A 20623-nucleotide genomic window follows, 5' to 3' on the forward strand; every position below is an offset into this window, starting at 1 on the left:
TTTTTATTTTCCTTAGTAATTTAAAAAAAAAAAAGTTTAATCTAAAAGACCGCTGCGCAAATACAGTGTGACATAAAATATTGCATCAACCACCATTTTATTCTCTAGGGTGTCTACTAAATATATATCTATATAATGTTTGGGGGTTCCAAGTAATTTTCTAGCAAAAAAAAAATGTTTAACTTGAAACTAACAAATGTCAAAGATTTAGTGTTTAAACTTTTTTTCACTTGCACACAGTCTATTCCATTGACAGATTGTTACAATGTTTATACTTAAGTTCAATTGATAAAGGTTTTGGTTCTTGGCAGACTACCCAGTTTTTCTCTTCCTTTCTTTTGAGGGCTGTGGCTTCAGAAGATCAGAGAGAATTCTTTGCATTAAAAAAAAAAAAAAAAAAAAAAAATTGTGAAACATTATATCTTTATATTTAATAATTTTTAGAGATCACATTCCCTCTTTGTCAGCTGCATAAGAGCTAGGGGAGAAAAAAAATAAACAGCAGCACATTGATCTTCCCAGGCAGCACAGCTAGAGAGCTGACAACAATGTGTTCCTCTACATTGGCTTAATTTAAACCTGTTCCTTTATCCCTCAAAGTGTTAACCACTTGCCGCCCGCCCTGGACGGCGGCAAAGTGGTTTCATAATCCTGACCGGACGTCATATGACGTGATCAGGATTATGAGCCGCTGCGCGCCCCCGGGGGCGCGCATCGCGGCGATCGTTGTTGCGGGGTGTCAGTCTGACATCCGGCAACTACGATCTCGGTAAAGAGTCTCCGTTGGAGACTCTTTACCACGTGATCAGCCGTGTCCAATCACGGCTGATCACAGTGTAAATAGGAAAAGTCGGTGATCGGCTTTTCCTCACTCGCGTCTGTCAGACGCGAGTAGAGGAGAGCCGATCGACTGCTCCTCTGACAGGGGGGGTCTGTGCTGATCGATTATCAGCACAGCCCCCCCGAGGATGCCCACACTGGACCACCAGGGACGCCACCAGGGATGCCAAGGACAAGGTATGCCACCCTAGACCACCAGGGATTCTAGTCAGTGCCACAATGGATACCAATCAGTGCCCATAATGGATGCCAATCAGTGCCCACAATGGGCATCACTGATTGGCATGCTTTGATTGGCACTGATTGGCATCCATTAGTGCAATATATTATAATACAATGTCGTCTATCAGTTCCCATCTGTGCCGCCTATCAGTGCCTACCCATGCCCACCTGTGCCGCCTACCCATGCCCACCTGTGCCACTTATCCATGCTCATCCATGCCAATTTGTGCCACCTATCAGTGCCCATCCGTGTCGCCCATCAGTGCCACCCATCAGTGCCGCCTGTCAGTGCCACATATCGGTATCCATCAATGCCACCTCATCAGTGCCACTTCATTGGTGCCCATCAGTGTAACCCCATCAGTGCCCATCAGTGAAGGAGAAAACTTACTTATTTGCAAAGTTTTGAAACTGAAACAAAAAAAAAAATTTTTTTCCTCAAAATTTTCGGTATTTTTTTATTTGTTTAGCAAAAAATAAAAACCGTAGAGGGGACCAAATACCACCAAAAGAAAGCTCTATTTGTGGGAAAAAAATGATACAAATTTCATTTGGGTACAGTGTAGCATGACCGCGCAATTGTCATTCAAAGTGCGACAGCGCTGAAAGCTCAAAATTGGTCTGGGCAGGAAGGTGTTTAAGTGCCCGGTATTGAAGTGGTTAAGTAACCCCATCATAAAAAAAAGAAGGTATTTACCTTTCGGGAAGTATCCATCTCTTGAGCGCCCCCCGCAGTTCTTACTAGTTCCCCCCTCCTGACTTCCATATCACTGCAGGACAAAGTAATGATGTGGAGGCCAGGTGGCAAAACCAATAACCACTGCTGGGGACCCGAGAGATTGACTCTTCCTAAAGTGTCTGTTTCTAGCAGTTTTAAAAGGACAGTTTGTCAGGATCAGAGCAGATGAGTATAACCTGCTTTTGGCGATTTTTATTATTTTTTGTTTCACAATAGCCTGCATGCAAGCTAAATGTTGAAGCAGTTAAATTTCTTGCTGCGCATTGTGGCAGGCTTGAGCATGTAACTTGCACTGTAATGTTGATCCAATTTAATAATTTTATTGCTGCAAGTTTATTCAAATGTCATGCTTGCTCTGGGCTGGGAAAACATGAGTTTTGGAAGGTCTGCTTTATTTTCTTTCTAAGGACTCATTAATGGTTTGGTTGCTAAGAGGTCAATTCCCTTTAAGTTAGGCTTTTAACCACGTCAGCCCCAGAAGGTTTTACCCCCTTAATGACTAGGCCATTTTTTTTGCGATACGGCACTGCGTCGCTTTAATTGACAATTGCGCGGTTGTGCGACATTTTTATATTTTTGGTAAAAATAAGCATAAAATGACCCAAGCTATACCCAAAAAGCAATAAGTCAGCGGGGGAGATCATCGCACTAAAATTGCTAGTTAGTAAGATGACCAGTGTTTTTTGTGCAGCCCGCTGGGTTGAACAAAAAAAACTTTGCATGTGTCTCCAGCATTGGTTTAAAGTATGTTACCAGCTAAAATTGAAGTTCTTGTGCCAATGTTCTAGGTCAGGGGTCTCCAAACTTTCCAAACAAAGGGCTGATTTACTGCCCTTCAGACTTTAGGGTGACCGGACTGTGGCCAGTGGGAGTATATGTCCTGGTGTCAGTGGAAGTAAACCATGCCAAATGTTTGGTAGACGGAATCGTGCCCCATCGTTGGTGTCTGTGGGGGGGGAGGGGAGATGGTGCCACAAATCGCACATGGTTTGGCTCGACTTTCCCTATCCCAGGGAGGCTGAAAGGCTGTGGGGGGGGGGGGGGGGTTCAGTGCAATACGATCATTTAAAGAGAGCAGGCTGAGTTCCCTGCATGGCCAGCAAACTAAGCACACTGTGCTTTCCTGCCTGGTGTGGTCAGTTTGAAATGGGGGGGGGGGGGGGGAAGCAACAGGACTGGCAAGAACACCAGGGATTTCACACAAAGGAAGCATTACAAAGTCAACAGGAGGCTTTCTCATACAAGTACATGGTACAGCAAGCACTTATCAGGAATATGGAATGTTGGGTTTACATATTCTTTAATGCAGGGAATGCATTAAAAAAAAAAAACTATTTTCCAACTTTAGAACCACTTTTAATATTCATTTTCGTCAACATTCAGTGCATTATCAATTTTGTGTAAAAATGTCTGTGTCAAACCTCTGGGGATAAAATATTACCAGCTCTCTGTCCAGCAACTAGGACAGGGAAAACCTATCCAATCTTTTTCTAGCTTTTTTATTTATTTTTATTTTTTGTGTAGTTTATGTAGAACTGCGAAGTGGCAAAAATATTACATCAAGATTGGACAGTCATTGTGGGCACTTTTGCATGTGTGGCTGTAGATTTTCTCTGTCATGTTTAGTCGTAACTTATATTTAGTTGCCTTTTAAAAAAAAAAAAAAAGTGTTGCTTTTTCAAGAGTTAAAGTAAAGGATTTAGTTTTCCTCTTGGTATCTTAGAAACTCCTGTGTGACTTGTGCTGCGTTCTGTTTTATAGGAAACGCCCAACGCATGTGAGAGTCAACTGCTGGTTTTGCAACCAGAATTCAGTGGTGCCCTATGGCAATCGTAACTGCTGGGACTGCCCAAACTGTGAACAGTACAATGGATTTCAGGAGGTAAGAGAACTAGTGACGGGTCATCTTCAGAAATGTGTGTTTTTGTTTTTTTAGGACAAATGACAGGTTGCTTCAGGCAGCACAAACACAGTGTCTTGATTCAGACCCTAAAATCGTATTGTAAGGTTGCATGCATTGCCTGATTGCTGTGACAAGCCTTCCATTACTATAGAAGGGACAAAGAAGCCCCAGAGGCCAACCAGTTGCTATTGGCTTTCTGACAAATTCAGACTGGCAGGGTCATTGTTGAGGTGGAAGTGCCCCCAATTAACAGCAATAGAAAAGGGGGGGGGGGTGGGGAGTGATGGGTTGTATTTTCAAACTTGCTTGATTTGCCTAAATATAAGTTGCAGTAAGGTTCGGTTCACAATAGTGCAATGCCAGACATTGATCTCATGCGATGTTTTTGTGATGCAAATTCAGCCATACAAACTCTATTGCTGAATTTACATCGCATTTGGACCAAACTCGTGCAGGACCCTCTCTTTTTTTTTTTTTTTTTTTTTTGGTCCGCACTAGAATTGGATCGCATGGGTGATCGCCCAAGTAATCTGATTCTGCAAATCGTGCAAAGTTTTGCAAACTGATTGTGGGGTGTCGTTCACTTAACACTCTGCAATCAGTACACATGAACAGGTTTTCAATTTAGATGCGGTGCAAATTGACAGCAGATTTCCACCTTCTATAGTGAACTGAGCCTTTTTTTGAAAGGTGTTTTCCTTTTTACAACAAAAGATACAAAAAACAGACTCGCAGTACAGGCGTATTGAGCACTTATGGATATACCAAATCCGGTATCCATTAATGGACAAATAACAGGCAGTCCGTCGAGAAAAACAAAGAAAACCCGATACCAAACACACGCACACATTGAAGCCCACACCAAATACGACCCCGTATCGACAACAGATTTTCAATACCCCCCTTTTGTAGCAGAGCGTTCTGCAAAAAACAATCCCTGGCCAATGTGTAGCCATCCATCAGGTCACCGTGCCAAAGCTACATTAGTGGATAGGAACTTACTGAGTAAGCTGCGATGATAGGACACCCCCCCCCCCAGAAATCCTCAGCGACACCCAGCCATGGTTGCCATATTTTGGTGAATTTCTTAGGGCATTCCCTACTTTTTATATATCGATTTAAATTTGGGGGAGAACCCCATGAACGCTACCAAAGAAGGTGTTGGCCGTATGAGGGCCTACATCCTTCTAATGCAGTAAGAGGGTTTTAAATGCATAAAATAACAGTTTACGTAACAAAGTCCTAGCATGTGTATGAGGAACATAATCATTAAGAACTCCTAAAAGTCCAACCTCCGGAGTATGAGTTATTGAATCATACTGTGAGAAGCTTGTGGTAAAAAAAAAAGCAAAAAGGGCGAGAGTCCAGGACTGCTCCAAAGCATATGAAAATTTTTTTTGCAGCAATCAAATCACATCTAGAACAAGCAATATCTTGACCCAGTCCTATCCGAACCTGGCTGGTGTGTAAGTGATGTATGAACTTAAATTGGATCATCTGGTCAGCAGTTGATTATGTCCTGAAAGCATATCTCCGTTACCTCTTCCCAGTCCTCTCCAGAAAGCTTGGGCATTGACAACAGCCATTTACAATGAGAGTTCTGGAAAGGATCAGCCCCCCATCAACTGGAGGCGACCACAAAAGGTCGTCACCAACTTGGAGATCTCTGGAAACAATAAGAGGACCTCTATAGAAGATTCCGTGAGCTCAATGGTCAATGACCCAAGCTATACCCAAATGCCATGTCGTAGTAAAAGATATTTAAAGAACTTATTTTCAAGACCATATTTATGTCTAAGTGTCTAAAAGGTGCCAAGGTATTGCCCTCAACTATATGAAAAAGATGAGCAACTCCAATTCGACCCCACCAGGGCGAGTCTGGGTGACCTAAGAGCTCAGGGAGATTGGGATTCTTCCACAAAGTGGTCTGTGGTGACATACCCAGAAAGGCCTGTGTCAGAACCCCCCCCCCCCCCAAAGAAGGCCAACAAAAGCACTGTGGAGGGAGTCTGGAGATGGGAGTCTAACCAAGCATGTATGTAGGTGAGTTGGGAAGCAATAAATAATTCCTTAGTTTTGGGCAAGCCAGGCCGGCCTCCCACAGCCTTGGCCACCTGCAATGAGGACTTGGCTATACGTGGCTGGCAACCATTGCAGAAAAAGGAAGAAATGGGGGAGTCCACTTTTGCAAAAAAATAATTGGGGGATGAAAAACTGTGCAGCATGAAAATATTGTAAACATTTTGGTAGGAAAATCATCTTGAAGATATTTATGCGGCCAATTAAATTGTTCATGTGGAAGTGAACGACACCCCACAATCAGTGTGCAAAATGCAGCGTAATCTGTATAATCGGATCGCATGACTGTGAAGCTTAAGATAAAAAAAACTTAACCTCCTGGGTTGGCTTAAATATATATATAAAAATATTATAATTTTTTTTGTTCCTTTTTATAGAATGGTGATTACAACAAACCTATCCCCGCACAACACAGCGAACACCTCAACCACGCAGTGTCCAGTGGTAAGACGATCGGTGATATCACAAAACCGCAACAGTGGGTTAACTGTCAGCTTCTGCTGTGTAAGAAATGCTTCAATAATCAGAACACCAAGATAAAACAGCTGGCATCCTTCATTCCCAGGGAAGAGGTGGGTAAATGCAGACCTAAAATGGACCTCCGGTCATTTTGTTCAACTTTCCATCTATTAGGTCATGTGCCTTTGTTTTAACTTTGGGTAGTAAAACATTTTTTTTTTCTCTGCCAATAAATACCTTGTACAGACCACTTCCTGTTTCTTGTCTGGTAAAAAGCCTAGGCTTATGACATCATGCACAGCTCTCTCCTGAGAGTTTGCCAGAAAGGGAGGTGGGGGTGAGTCATAGGAGGGCCAATGAAAGCTGCAGAGCTGGAGGTGTGCCTCTGTATAAATCTAGGAAGTGAACAGGCAGCAGCTTCAGCTGTCCACGGGTAAAATGGCTGCAGCCAGACTTGGTGGAGGGAGATTTCTGCAGCATATTTGGCAAGTACAGAATTGCAGTATACTTAAAATAATATTCAAAGTGGTTGGAGGGAAGCTTCAGAATGGCAAAAATGTTTCTATTACAAATGATCTGAACAGACTGCAGTTCATCTTTAAAGGTACACTGCACCAAAAACAAAGTTTAAAAAAAATGTTCACTCAGTCAAAGATGCAAAGTACAGGATTTCTGAATATCTGATAAAGCATGGAAATGCGCCCCCCCCCCCCCCTCACATACTGAGTTTATTTTCTCTATATAGGAAGGTGGGGTGTTTTTTATCAAAATCTGGGCAACCTCCAAATAAGCTGTAAGTGTGGGAGTGAGGTAGTCTGTTGGGGATGTCTCAGGGATGGCAGCGTAGTGTGAGACGTATAGAGATTCAATATATTTTTGGGTTGGGGTTTAAGAGAAGAGGTTGGGGGGGGGGGGGGGGGCGGGGATCTAGGGAGTATGGATTACATAGGATCAATGCTTAAAGCGGAGCTGCAGCTCCCCCTCCAAAAATGAAAAGTCAACAGCTAAAAATACTGTAGCAGCTGACTTTTAATACTAGGAAACTTGCCTGTCAAGGGATCTGGCGATGTCGGTTGCCCCAGCCGATTTTCTGATTGGCTCTCGGGTGCTGCCGCCATTTGTGGTAAGGGAAACAGTCTGTGAAGCTTTCCGGCTTCATGGCCAGTTCCCTACTGTGCATGTACGAAATGTGCTCTGCTTTCTAACTGGCCCAGCTGAGGAAGGAGCAGGGGGCCAAAATTCCGAGGGGACCTCACCGATGTAGGGACTGGTACCTAGAGCTGCACGATTCTGGCCAAAATTCGATTTTTTTTTTTTTTTTTTTTTGTTGTTTTATTTTTTTCTTAGAATAAAAATCATGATTTTCGGAACGTAAAATAAAATCTTTCACCTTTTTATATAAAAAAAATTTGGCTAACTTTACTGGTTAGTGTTTTTGTTTTAATTCATTAGTCTTTTTTTCCCTCAAAAAATTGCATTTGAAAGACCGCTGCGCAAATACAGTGTGACATAAAATATTGCAACCAACCACCATTTTATTCTTTAGGGTCTCTACAAAAAAAGTGTGTGTGTATAATATATATTTGTGTGTGTTTGGGGATAAACTACTATTGAGGTATTTTGCTATCATATCTCCCTTCTCATGCAGATTTAGTATTTGTAGCCATTCCTCGTAATTTGAAGTCCTCCAGTCCACTTATTAATTTAGTTGCCCTTCTCTGGACTTGCTCCACAACATCCTTTCTGTGGATTGGTGCCCAGAGCTGGACAGAATACTCCAGCTGTAGCTGAACCAGACTTTTTATAAAGTGGCAGGATTAAAGTTTTATCTTTTGGAATAAATTCCCTTTCTTACCTTGCCTTCTAGGATGGCAACACATGAGATAATGGGCTCCTCCCTACAGGAAACGCAATCGGTTCACAGCTGTTAAAAGGCCCCACCTTCCCCTTGTCCCTCAGTATTGATTGTGCTTCTCCTACAGAAAAACTTTTATTATTTTCTGTAGCCAGAAGACTAAGTCGGCTGGTACCCCTGTGAGCCAGGTTGAGGAATGCTGGTGAGGGCTGCACTAACCTGCCGCTTCAAGCTTCTCACAGTTCACCCCAGGGTGTGGTGCAGATGGTCTGGGTGTTTCTAAGATTCCCCCACCGTTGCACGCCCCTCAGCAGCTCGGGTCTCCTCCCATCCTCCCCTGTGTGCAGCAGGCGCTATTTTACTGGAGCCCAGAGGAAGGAAGACACCAGGGGGGTGACACTTGTGCACTCCAAGCCTCGCTCTAAAACTGGGACTTCTGGTCAGGACAGGAAGGGAGCGGAGTATGCCCAGCACAACCCTGGAAGGGGAAATAAAGCATGGAGGAGATGCCGGACCCGTGTGGCTACAGAGGCTGGAGTTTCCCTGTCTTCTCTCAGGACACAGCGAGCTGCAGGGAGTGGAAAGTCTGCTGCTACCCACCTCATGGAAAAAAGAGGATGGCAAGGCAGCACAGGTGGCTGCAGGCAAGAGCAAGTTGGGGCCCAGTAAGTGTGTTTTGCCTATTATGTAGTGACACCAGCCTTCTACATCCACTTTGCAGTAACTGCAGAGAGAATTTATCTAAATCTCACACCTAGCCATGTTGTTACCATTGTATTAACAAACTGGCTGGTAAAGAGGGCTCAGGTTTAATGAAAGATTTTCTGAGATCAAAATGGAGATGCTGGCCACTATACAGTCTTTTCGCACCTCTGCAGCCGCTCCCCATGTGGCAGATGCAGAGTAGATTCACTCTAAAGAGGGTCCCTCCTCTCAGCAGAGCGTTCTCTCCAGACCAGGGCCAAGTGCTTTTTTTGTCAAACTCTTAGGGCCTTCCCTCAGCTCAGGCTAGGGAAGAGGATGAGATGAAAGAAGCAGAAAGCCAGGCAAAATCTAAGCCCAGTTCAAAGGAGGAGATTGATATGGGTCCGGATAGTGACGTGGAAAGCATCAAACTAAACGGCCATCTCTTTGGTCTAGAGGACTTGGACTTCAGTCGATTTTATGCGACTGAAGAGATCCCTGAACCATCTAAGGAAACCTCGGCACAAGATAACATGTATAGGGGCTTGGTTAAAAACCAGTCAAGGCTGTTTCCCATACACCAGTCCCTCAAGGATTTAGTGCTTCAGGAATGGCAGTCTCCTGAGAGGAGCCTGGTCAAACCTAAAACTTGGAAGAGAAGATTTCCCTTCAGAGAGAAGGAAGCAGAAAAATTCCTAAAGGTCCCAAAATTGGACGCCACTCTCTCCCAGGTGACAAAAAGGTCTCTCCTTTGAGGACATGGGGAATATCCGGGATGCTATGGATAGCAAATTGGAATCCATGTTCAAAAAGACCTGGGAGGCAATTTCCTTCACTATGACCCCAGCATTAGCAGAAACCTGCATTCCAGGAATGTGGACTTTTGGATAGGGAGGCTTATTAAGCACCTCTCACAGGGTAACAAGTCTCAAGAAGTTCTGGATTCCCTCTAAAGGAAAGGGAAGGCTGTAGCCTTCCTGGCAGCTGCAGCCGCGGATACAGTAAAAGCATCAGCCAAGACAGGCGCCCTTATTAATGCGGCCAGGAGAGGAATTTGGGTTAAAGCCTGGGAAGGCGACCTTCAAAGGCTAAACTTTGTTGGCTCCCCTTCGAGGGATCCTTACTGTTTGGGCCGGTTCTTGATAATGTTTTGTCCAGGTCCTCCGACAGGCAAGAAGTTTCCTTTCAAACCCAAAAGGGAAAGGTACAGAAATTCCAGCAGGAAGTGGCTGTACTGTAGAGGTAGGCAAAAAGGCAATTTTGCTCTTTCCTGCTACAGCCCAAAACACCAAAGATTCCAAGTGATGCCAGAATCAAGCTGGTGGAGCGACTGTCTTAATTTTTGTTCCTCAGTGGGAGGAAATTTCGGACAGTCCGTACATCTTTCAGCTGATCAAGGAAGGCTACCGCCTAGAATTCTCAGCAAAGCCCCTGCTTACAATTACGGCAACTCATCCTCCAAAGGATGCATAAAAAAAACAAAGCCCTACTAGAAGGGTTTTAGGGATTGGTGGAACAGCAGGTAGTACCAGTACCAAAAAGCCAGCAATACCAAGGCTTTTCCTCCCATATTTTCGTGGTACCCAAGCCATCAGGGAAGTATTGCCAGATCATAAACCTCAGTAACTTAAACAAATTCCTAGAATATAAGAGGTTTTCCATGGAGAGAATTTACTCGGGATGAAAAAACCTGCTAAAAGACATCTTTATGACCACTCTGGATCTCAGGGATGCATGTCCTGATCCACCTGGAACACCATGGATTCCTGAGATACGTGGTGGTAACCCAGGAAGGGACTCGCCATTGGCAATTCAGAGCCCTCCCCTTCGGGTTAGCAGCCAGTCCAAGGATATTCATGAAGATCCTTGCGGAAGCACTGGTCTATCTGCACCTCCAGGAAATAGCGTTAGTACCTTACCTGGAGGACCTGCTCATTTCTGGTCAGTCAGCCGCTCAGGTAGAGACAGGTTCCCAAAGGGCAATTTCAGTCCTGCAGAAGTTAGGCTGGCTGAGTGTGGAAAAATCATCCCTGGTACTGGCTCAGATCCAAACCTACCTAGGTGATCAGGTAGATTCACGGGTCCAAAAGCTCTTTCTCCCAAGGGAGGAGGTGGAGAAACTAGTCGCAGCTGTCAGAAGGCTGATGGATGCCCCCATGTGTTCCATGAGAGATATTCTCAGGGTCCTGGGACTCAAGTCGGCCAGCAGTCACTTGGGCGAAACTGCATTCCAGAAACCTTCCCCCTTCCATCTTTCCTCTTGGGACAAAAGGAACGAATCCCTAGACAAGTTTAGCCATGACTCCTCCAGGTAAATCCTCACCACGGATGCGAGTGCTTGAGTTTGGGGAACCCACCTAGAAAAAGCCAAGGCACCGGGCACAAGATCCTCTTCCAACTTCAGGGAGCTCAGAGCAGTGGCGTGGCCTTAAGGGCCTTCAAAGGCAGAGTCTTAGGCCAAAAAAATCCAGATTTGCTCGGATAACGCCACGGCAGTAGCCTACCTAAACCACCAGGGGGGAACCAGATCCAAACTTGGACTTGGCAAAGGAGATTTTGAGCTGGGCTGAGCACGGGGTACTCGCTGTCAGCAGCCTACATAAAGGGGATGGATATTCAGGAAGCAGACTTCCTCAGTAACCAACCTGTCAGACAGGGAGCTTGGGAGCTGAACCCCAAGGTATTCTAGACCTTACTCCAAAGATTTGGCTGTCCAGCAATGGACCTCTTTGCCAGTTTCAAGAACAGGAAGGCAAAGAAGTTGTTCTCCCCCCTCGCAGTAAAGTGAGCCGGAGGGCCTGGATGCCCTAGCCCAGGAATGGAAGTTCCAATTGGCTTGCGCTTTCCCTCCGCTGGCACTGATTCCTTGAGTCCTTCTGAAACTCAACTGGTCCTCTGACCACTTCCTCCTGGTTGCTCAATGGTGGCCAAGGAGGGCGTGGTTTGCAATCTTGAAAGTGCTGTCAGTAGCGCTTCTCTGGAAGCTTACAGTCCTTCCAGACTTACTCACTCAGGGTCTAGTGTTGCACCCCAGACTGTAGTTTTTCCATCTGATGGCTTGGTTAGTGAGCGCCAGATCCTCAGAGGTAAAGGCAGCTCAGAGTGATAGATACTCCTCTTGAGCAGGAAATCGGTAACCAGAAAGATGCACTTTAAAATGTGGGAAAACCTTTTGTATCTGGTATAAACAAAAACAGGTTGTTTCTACTTCAATCCCCATAATCCTAGAATTTATTATGGATGTGGTAGAGAAGGGTGTGGCAGTGAATGGCAGTGAACACTCTGGGTATAAGTGGCCTCGCTTTGTTTTCTTTGATGCTAGGTTAGCAAAGGAACCCTTAGTTAAAAGGTTTTTGGAATCATTATGGAATGTGTCAGAGGTTGATTGTCCATTAACCTGTATATGTAGTTACTGCTGTCTATTAGTAGGGTGTTCGCCTAAAACTTGATGGGATACCGTGAACATGTGTAATTTAACCATGGCATGGATAACAATTGGTTGTACTTGTCGGGTATAAAGGCCATTCGTTTATTGATGGAGATTCTCTCAATCCTGCTTTTGACTTTCTGAAAACATAAGTTAAAGGATTTACTGGCCTTGGCAATAATTTGATTTTCTTGTATTAAAAATATGCTTAATCCAAATACGCTTCCACTTGGGTAAAGAGTGTTTTCTGTTGATCAAAATTATTTATTTATTTTTTTCCCCCTGAAATGTGGTGTTTTCAATGAGATCAGCCATGATTTTAGATTTTGGAGGCTAAGCAGATTTCTCTTTTTCACAGGATCGATATGATGAGGAGATTGAGGTGTACAAACATCACTTGGAACAGATGTACAAACTCTGCCGGCCATGCCAGACTGCTGTTGAATTTTATATCAAGCACCAAAATCGGCAGCTGAGGGCAATCATGCTAAACCACCAACTGAAACGAAGGGAGGCGGACAAAGTTTATGTACAGGTAGGTAGACTAGACCTTGCTTATAAATGATGTAATGTAAACATTTTGGAAAACCCACCACAAAAAGTTTTGACCAGCAGGAAAACAACCCGTTTAGCGCTTGAAACAGTGGTATGTGTTGGACTGGTTATCGGGGGTTCTGGCCTGCCCCTGAATGGCATAGACAACTGCAGCTAAAGCAAATACTGTGTGGCAGAGTGTGATTGCGTGACCATCATCCCAACATCACAATACACTTTGCCTTCACCTAGTATAGTGCCCCACAAAAGTTTAAAAGGTTTAAGGTTTAAGACTTGCATTGTTAAGAAAAAGGTGCTCTTTCCTCATATCAATATTAGATGTTGGTGGGGAACCTCTTTGATACTTGTCACAATGCTTGTTAATTTAATGTGGTGTTTTTTTTTGTCTTTCAGAGTTTTTCCACTTCCTCGTGGATGCGGGTTCCTGTGCCAGTCATTGTCCTGCGCTTTCTGGCATTCCTCAGCTGCATGTTCCTAGTTTCTGTGGCCTGGTTGGGTTCCAGGGATCTGTTCCCTCCTTCCTTGACAAAAACTTCCCACTTTGAAGCGCACATCGGGAACACCTCTGAGCCAGATGTGAGGCAGCCCACTTTCTGGGAGGAGGTCCTCGATCTCCTCCCAGAGCATACGCTGGAGAGAATTAACGAAGCATGGCACTTTGGGCGAAACCATCAAGAGGGCTTGGTGGTCTTGGGTCTCTTGGCTTGTGTCTTCGCCATGGTTTTAGCCGGTCGAATCAGGTCAGTCTTAATTTTTCTTTTTCGTAACAAAATTTCAGGTATGTACAAGACATAACCAGACATTTTGGTCAACATGGCAACTAAAGTCTCTGATATCCTGCTATTACTCTATTAAATGAGGCAACTTGTGGTGCCTGTAAGTAACGTTGTCTCCACATAATTTCCATTGAGACTATGGACCCCCTTGATTCCAGCTATATCTAGACTTTGACCTCTGGCTCTTAACTCATCCCTGCCCTCTTACGTCTAACAATCCAATGCCAGCTTCCCAGTGGCTGGTTAAGGCTGTCACATTGGCCTGGTAAATGGTGGGAGGTCGGGCCTAATTTTCAGGTGGTGCGCAACATGAGGCTTGTATTCTTCCTAGAATGGAGGCACTTCCCATGTGCTTTGTAACTTTTTGAATTTTCAAAGGGACCTGCAACGGTAAAAGCTTTCCATTGCTTGTTTTGGATGAGGAAATCCCTGTTCTGGTGATGACCTTTCGCTGCCTGACAGTGTCACTAAGGCAGGAAGTGAGGGAAGAATATCTTAGTGGGAACAGACAGCTGTAAACTGAGGTTCTAACCCTTCTCCCCTGTATTTGAAACCTAAAGTGAAATTTCATTTGAACGCTAACTATGCCCAAAAATGCTCCCCACCCCCCTCCTGTAGCCTGTCCTGCATAACATGTTTATAAAATAAGCTTTATATTTGACCTTTTTCAGTCCTCTCTAGTCACATGAACCCGCACCTCCGGCTACCCTCTTTCAGGCAGTACTCGACGGCTGGGGATTCCAGGAGCCGTAACATCTCGCAGACTCCCATATCCCAGCAATTATCTGTGCTCCCGCCTCTCCCCTGCAGCAGCTGTTCATGGACATCTGGGAGCTGGAGCTGTGGGATCATGTGACTGGACCAGGGTAGACTTAAAATAGGTGTTGATAGAGATAGGCACAGAATAGGTAGCCAGAGAGGGAGAGAACTTTTTTAAGTAAACTTTATACGTGCTACATGTTTGAATTGAATTTATTTTCAAGCTCATTATTTTGGCTACTTTACAGTTTTTTTTTCTTGCAGATATACAAGATCTAAAAAATTCTATTTATTTTTGTTTTAGGATGCGGCGGGTTGACGCTTGTGCGTCCTTCCTGTGGACACTGGTGACAGGCATCTATCTTGGAGAAACCTACCTTCTGAGTGAATCCCCAATCTGGCTCGACACTGCCAAGCTTGGCACAACATCCTTGTGTTGCCTGGTCGGTTTTGCCTCTGCGGTGGCCACGCGGAAAGCAACAAGTCAACGGAGACAGCGGCCACGAAGGTCAGATCAAGAACAGTGAACCCTGGGACCAGAAAAATCACACTTCCCACTGTCAACTGTTCATTGTACATCTGTCCACTCCTCCTCTACTCTCTCCCGTCCATCACTGTCCTCCCAGTTATGTCTGTTCGGTTCAGTATTAGAATCAGCCAAAATCTTCAGTGTCATTTTATTGGTTTTATGTTAGGCTGGTTCCCTGCACTTCCTGGTCTCTTCTTATTGGTTGTCTGAATGGCTTTAGCTAGAAATAGAACTGCCCTTAACAGGAGACGCCTCTCAGGAAATGTCATTCGCCTTTAAAGGGTTTGTCCACCTTTTTAGATTACTTTTTTTTATGGGTTGATCTTGCTGACTAGGTTGACTTTTTTTATTTATTTTATTTTTATTCTTTTTTTTTTTTTCTTAGGCCCCTTTCACACTGACGTTCCGTTCATGCCCGCCTGTCAGTTTTTCAGGCGGACCTGAACGGGTTCTCCATAGAGCTCTATGGAGCGTCGGATGTCAGTGGTGACATGTCCGCTGACATCCGACCCGCTCCGATCCGAAAAAGTGTAACGGAGGAAAAAGCTATTTTTCCATCCGTGATCGGATCGGGTGACGGGCACTGTGGTCCGTCGTCATCCGATCTCCCATAGGGGAGAGCGGCGCTGTGACAGGTCTGTCCCTGCGCAGTGTGCAGAGACGGACCTGTCATCTCCCTGCTCAGCGGGGATCGACTGAGTGATCCCCGCTGAGCAAACGGATATCCACGGGGCGGATCAGAACTGATCCGCCCCGTGTGAAAGGACCCTAAGGCTTAAATTTCCCTGCCTAGTTAGTGATTTAGAACCAGTGCCCTGATAAATAACTCTGCTCTGGTATCCTCTATGCCTAGGATTCAAGGACTGCAGAACATAATGGACACCTCTTCCAGGAAATAGGAGGACATAGTTAAGGAGCACAAATAGAAGTTAAAAAAACAAAAGTAGAGCGTAACTACAATCTTGTTGAATAAAGTGTACCTGTAGTTGAAGGTCTTCTGTCTGTAACCTATATTGGGAAGATTTTCTCTCACTTCTTGGACCAGGTGGCGACAGCCATTGGAACAGGAAGTAGGAGGGAAATCTTCAGAATATGGACATGGGCAAGCAGTGAATCTCTCGACTATTTCTAACTCTTCCACTTGCAATCCAAAACTAATACAAAGAATTTCCTCAGGCCTCTACTTTAGGCTGGGTTTACACCTATGCGGGTTTCCCCTGCATCCAATTTGCATGACAGGAGATTGTGACCGCCTCTCTCTATGGGGCCGGTTCACATATTTCTGTTGTAGCTCTGGAGCGGCTGGCTCAGGAGTGCTGTGTGTCTTTGGTTCCGTGTTCAGGGCTGAATTCAAGCGAAAATTCCTCCCTGGTTCGCCCCTGAAATGAAGAACGGGGACGCACCGGACCCCGGCTGCCAGCCGCATTTGTCGGAGGTGTGAACCCAGCCTTAAAGTTTACAAACCACCCCCCAGTACTCCACTATCCTATACCTACAGTTGCCTTTCCATTAGTTCTGTTTTCTCTTCAAGGAGTCATGGGAGCTCCGACACCCAGGCCATGCAGTTAAGCAACCCAGCAATGCTGTAAAAATGTCGTTTTTTAATCTTCCCATCTTGCTTTTTGGCCCTAGTATTATGGGTAGCCTGATTGGCCAATAGATGTGAGTGGGGTAGAGTTCAAGCACTGGTTGCCATTTGCTTGGGGGTTTGTGGGACGGGTGGAGAGAAAAACCGAAGTTTGTATTTGCACCTGCTGTTGTAGCTAAAAAAAGCAGCTTGTGGTAACTACATGTACACTTTAAAGCCCTCCAGGGATGAGACAACCCCTTTAGGCATAGTTTTCATCAATTTCACCCCAGCTACTTAAATCCATAGGCGGCTATATTTTAATCAATTGAGAATCATGGTGTGTGTGGGTTTTTTTTTTTTTTTTTTAACTTGGGATCTCCTCTTTTTTTATGTGATTTGTGTGTAATGCTTTTTTTAAGCAAGGTTTTTTTTCTTTGTATTTAGCTGAGGACTAAAACCTCACTTTGTAGCCTATAATAGGGGTGAACTAGGTAGTTTAATTTCAAACGTTCATCCATGTGTGCCATTTTAACACTAAGTGTTCGGATCACCAAGAAGTGCTGTTATGGTTTCCTACAAATCCACTTCACACTAATTTATTTTTTTTATTTTTTTCCTCAAATACATTTTTGACCTGACATTTTGCTGCATATAATCCAAGCAATATAAAATTGGCCTTAAAAGTTCGACAAACCAGTCTTGGACAGGCCATAGATGGAGCGATTTTCTTTCCTGCAACCTCAGGTTTCAGAAAAGAAAATCGCTTGATTCCCCTATCAACGCAGGCAGTGTTGGGAGAAACGTGCTGATTTGTACCCAAGTCGATTGATGGATTGACTTGGGTTCAGATAGACAGCCCATATATGGATCAAATCTCAGCCGGTACCTGCTGAACTGGCCAAAATTCGAAACCGCTATGGCCGACTTTAAAATCCATGTCTGTCCAAAACTGACATTTTGGTTGTGTGTGGATACTGATGGGCATTTTATCCATGGGTTCTTTGCATCTCTGAGACTCCAGATTTAAGACTTTCTGCTGCCACCCTCTCCTCTTGCTGTGTCTTCCACTATGTAAATATAACAAGGGAGTGGGGGGTTCTGGCCTTGTGTGCTAAGATCCCACCTATTCAGAGTCCCTGAAAAGAACACTAAGCTTTAGCGACTTAAAACTCTAAACAACCCTTATTAATCTTTTGAAGATTAAAGAAACCTTTTGATGTGTGCATGTGAAGCACACATCAGACTGGATTTTCTGGTTTGGTCAGAGAAATATTTAGCCATGTACATTTGCACTCGGGGCTGAAACAGCCAAATCTGTCTGCTGGTTGGCTCCTGTATGACCGCTTTAACTAGAGATGCCTTCTTTTCAGATTTGTAGAAGCACTGATCAAAAGGTCATTTCATTATGACCTTCATACAGTTTAATATTGGCTAGGTACAAATTCAAATAACCATAATGTAGTGGTCTTATAGGTGCTATAATAATCCCGGTTAAATGTGAGCTTGTTGCCTTTATAAAAAATTCTAGTGAAATATCTGTTAGAAAATAAATAAAAATATTTAGCACATCTTGGAGGTAGGTTGTAATACTTTTTTTTTTTTTTTTATCTGCACCAATAAATAGTAGCTCCTTTTTTATAGCTGTGCATTGCTGGCTTTTTTCTTTTTTTTTTTTCTTTTGGATAAGTTCGCCTTTGTTAAAAAAATTAAATAAAAGCACATCTTTTTGCAGGTTAAAAGCAAATTTTTAGTATATATTTAATTTTTTTTGCTTACTAGGAGCCTCCAATGCATCGCACCTGCGAACAGCAGATCGCAGGTACAATTCAGGACTCCTACGGCCTGTCAGGTTAGGCCATCTACTCGTACGGCCAGGCAGGCACACCACAACAGGAAGTAACCATGAACTACCTAGAACGCTCAACTGTGTCCTGATAGTTCATTAAGTATTACAAGCCAACAGCTGCAAAGGCTGTAGGTACTTGTAGTTCTCCCATTCACAGAACCCTGTGAATGATGTGGGCGGAGCCCCACACGGCCACATTTAAAAAAATAAATTCATAAAAATAAATTGTGACCGAGTTCAGGGAGAAGATCCCCAGCCCACTATCTGTAGAGGCGGTGGCTCCAGGAGATGCTGCAGCAGTGGGAACATGTTCCCAAAGGTGAACTTATCCTTTAATTTTTGCAGAACAGTGCATTAACGGAAGCATCCACAGATAGGAAATGTCTGCCGTTCATATTGATGTTTGTGCTTCACCTGAACTATGCTGAGATCTGTAGTTTGCAATAATACGATGGGTAGGGAATTGTGGCGCACAGCCCTTAATCACTGAATAGGGTTCTGCAAGCTGCAACACGTGGCTGTAGTCAAATTTGTATTCCTATGTATTAATTTTTGTTTGCAATGAGCACAATTTTTTTTATCATGACTACAAATGGCACAAAATCTAGTATTAAAGTAGATGTAGAGTATAATATATGTGATTCTTATAATATTGGTGTTATACATAATTATTTAATCATTGTATTTATCCTTGGTGCACTTGGTAGATTAAAGCATAATAATGTATCTTAATTTTTGCATTTTGTTTGCATACATCTTTTTTTGTTTTCTGGGTATTTTTGGATGGGAAGCCTATTTTCTGAACAGCAGTTCAATTTCAAGAATGTGCCTGCTATTGGTTGGAGAGAGTACTGCATGATATCCTACAAAAATTAAGAATTATTATCACACATAAATGAGATTGCACCCAGCAAGCAAGTGTAACACCACTACATGGACCATAATACTACAAGGTAGAAAGTGAAAGCTTGCTTTCTCCAACCTACCTTCAACTCTTTGTTTTTGATTTGAGTCCTCCGACAATCTGCTTATATGGAAATGTGGTTGAGGAAATGGGGAAACACTATCGAGAGAATCATTTCAACTAATATTCTCCTGATGGGTGGAGTCCTTTTACTTGCTGGTCCCAGTCAATAGGGATCCCCAGCTCTGTTGCCTACCTAGGAGTCTTTTTCTGCTGACATGCCTGCATCCTCCTTACTATCAATGGACCTGGTAAGGAGCTTGGCCATGGGGGTTTTGGCACGATGTCCCCAGGACATATAAAGACACGTTGGAAATCTCCTCATCTTCCAAGAAACTTATACATTGTTTTTGGGGTAATCAATTTGAAATTTGTATTCAAAGTTTGAGGGTTTGCTTCCCTTTCCAGAACCAAATTCTAGTTGTTTAAAAAAAATAAGATGAAATAATGGAACAATGAAGTTGATTTACTAAAGGCAAATATACTGTGCAGTTGCTCTAGATATGAAGGGAATCTGATTTCTATCATCCGATCATGTGCAAGTTAAAAATGGAGCTGAAAAACTGGAGTGACAAATCTGTTTAACACTTGAGATTTACCTTCAAATCCTTTTTATTGATCAAGTTTTGTTACATACACTGTATACATTTACACCCACTTAACACCAAACCCCACTCTTCAAAAAAAAAAAAAAAAAAAAAAAACCCAAACTGTAAATTCCCTATAGAAATGCATTTTTATATCAAAACCATCATTCCTTCAATCGCTTTTCTAAGGATAAAATATTTTGCTTAGATTTTCAGTCCTGTTGGAATGCAAGCCCTTTAATGCCTCACATTTTTAAAGCATTCCATTAATCGTGGCTTAAGGATTTCCTTCCGTCCTTCTTTTTATTTTTATTTTTTCTTCTGTGGACTGGATTTTCCTTGTTCAGAGATTACACTGCCACTCAGGCATGCTCCGAAGTGTTACTTGTGGAGTTTAAAAAAAAATAAAAATATTTTTTTTATAAATGCACAATATAAACAAACACATTTACCTAATTGTAATCCATAAGATGCACACAAATCAAACCTCGTAATATCCTAAATATCTCTAGGATTTATCAAAAAAACGATCTCTAATCACATCTAATAAATCAGGAAGAGTCCATGGCAAGGAGCAACAAGGGAAAACCTTTTGAACCTATACACTTTATTATAAAACATTACTATTTTGAATTTCCTTTTAATTACAAAACAAAAAGGCAAAATGTAAACCAGCAATAATCCTCCCCTTATACATCCAAACAACAAAGACTTCCTTCCATTTCATCGGTGGAATGTATTTTCCTTGTTTAGAGACTATGCTGCCACTCATGCATGCCCAGAAGTGTTACTTGTGGGATGTTTTTTTTTTTCTACATGATTGATCTCA

The 20623-nt window shown here is 43.3% G+C and overlaps 1 protein-coding gene across 2 annotated transcripts in view; it reads left to right on the plus strand.

Moving 5' to 3' along the window:
- Positions 1 to 20623, plus strand: part of TMEM201 (transmembrane protein 201) — a 75394-nt gene that overhangs the window by 12594 nt on the left and 42177 nt on the right. For both annotated transcript variants that reach the window (XM_077458041.1, XM_077458040.1), the window contains exons 2-6: positions 3563 to 3683; positions 6161 to 6355; positions 12567 to 12743; positions 13157 to 13503; positions 14603 to 14806. In XM_077458041.1, coding sequence (XP_077314167.1) covers positions 3563 to 3683; positions 6161 to 6355; positions 12567 to 12743; positions 13157 to 13503; positions 14603 to 14806 — 1044 coding nt within the window. The remainder of the gene's footprint in view (positions 1 to 3562; positions 3684 to 6160; positions 6356 to 12566; positions 12744 to 13156; positions 13504 to 14602; positions 14807 to 20623) is intronic.

This window comes from Lithobates pipiens, unplaced genomic scaffold (assembly GCF_037356315.1).
Source record: "Lithobates pipiens isolate NorthernLeopardFrog02 unplaced genomic scaffold, aLitPip1_a1.2 Scaffold_27, whole genome shotgun sequence".
NCBI lineage: Eukaryota > Metazoa > Chordata > Amphibia > Anura > Ranidae > Lithobates > Lithobates pipiens.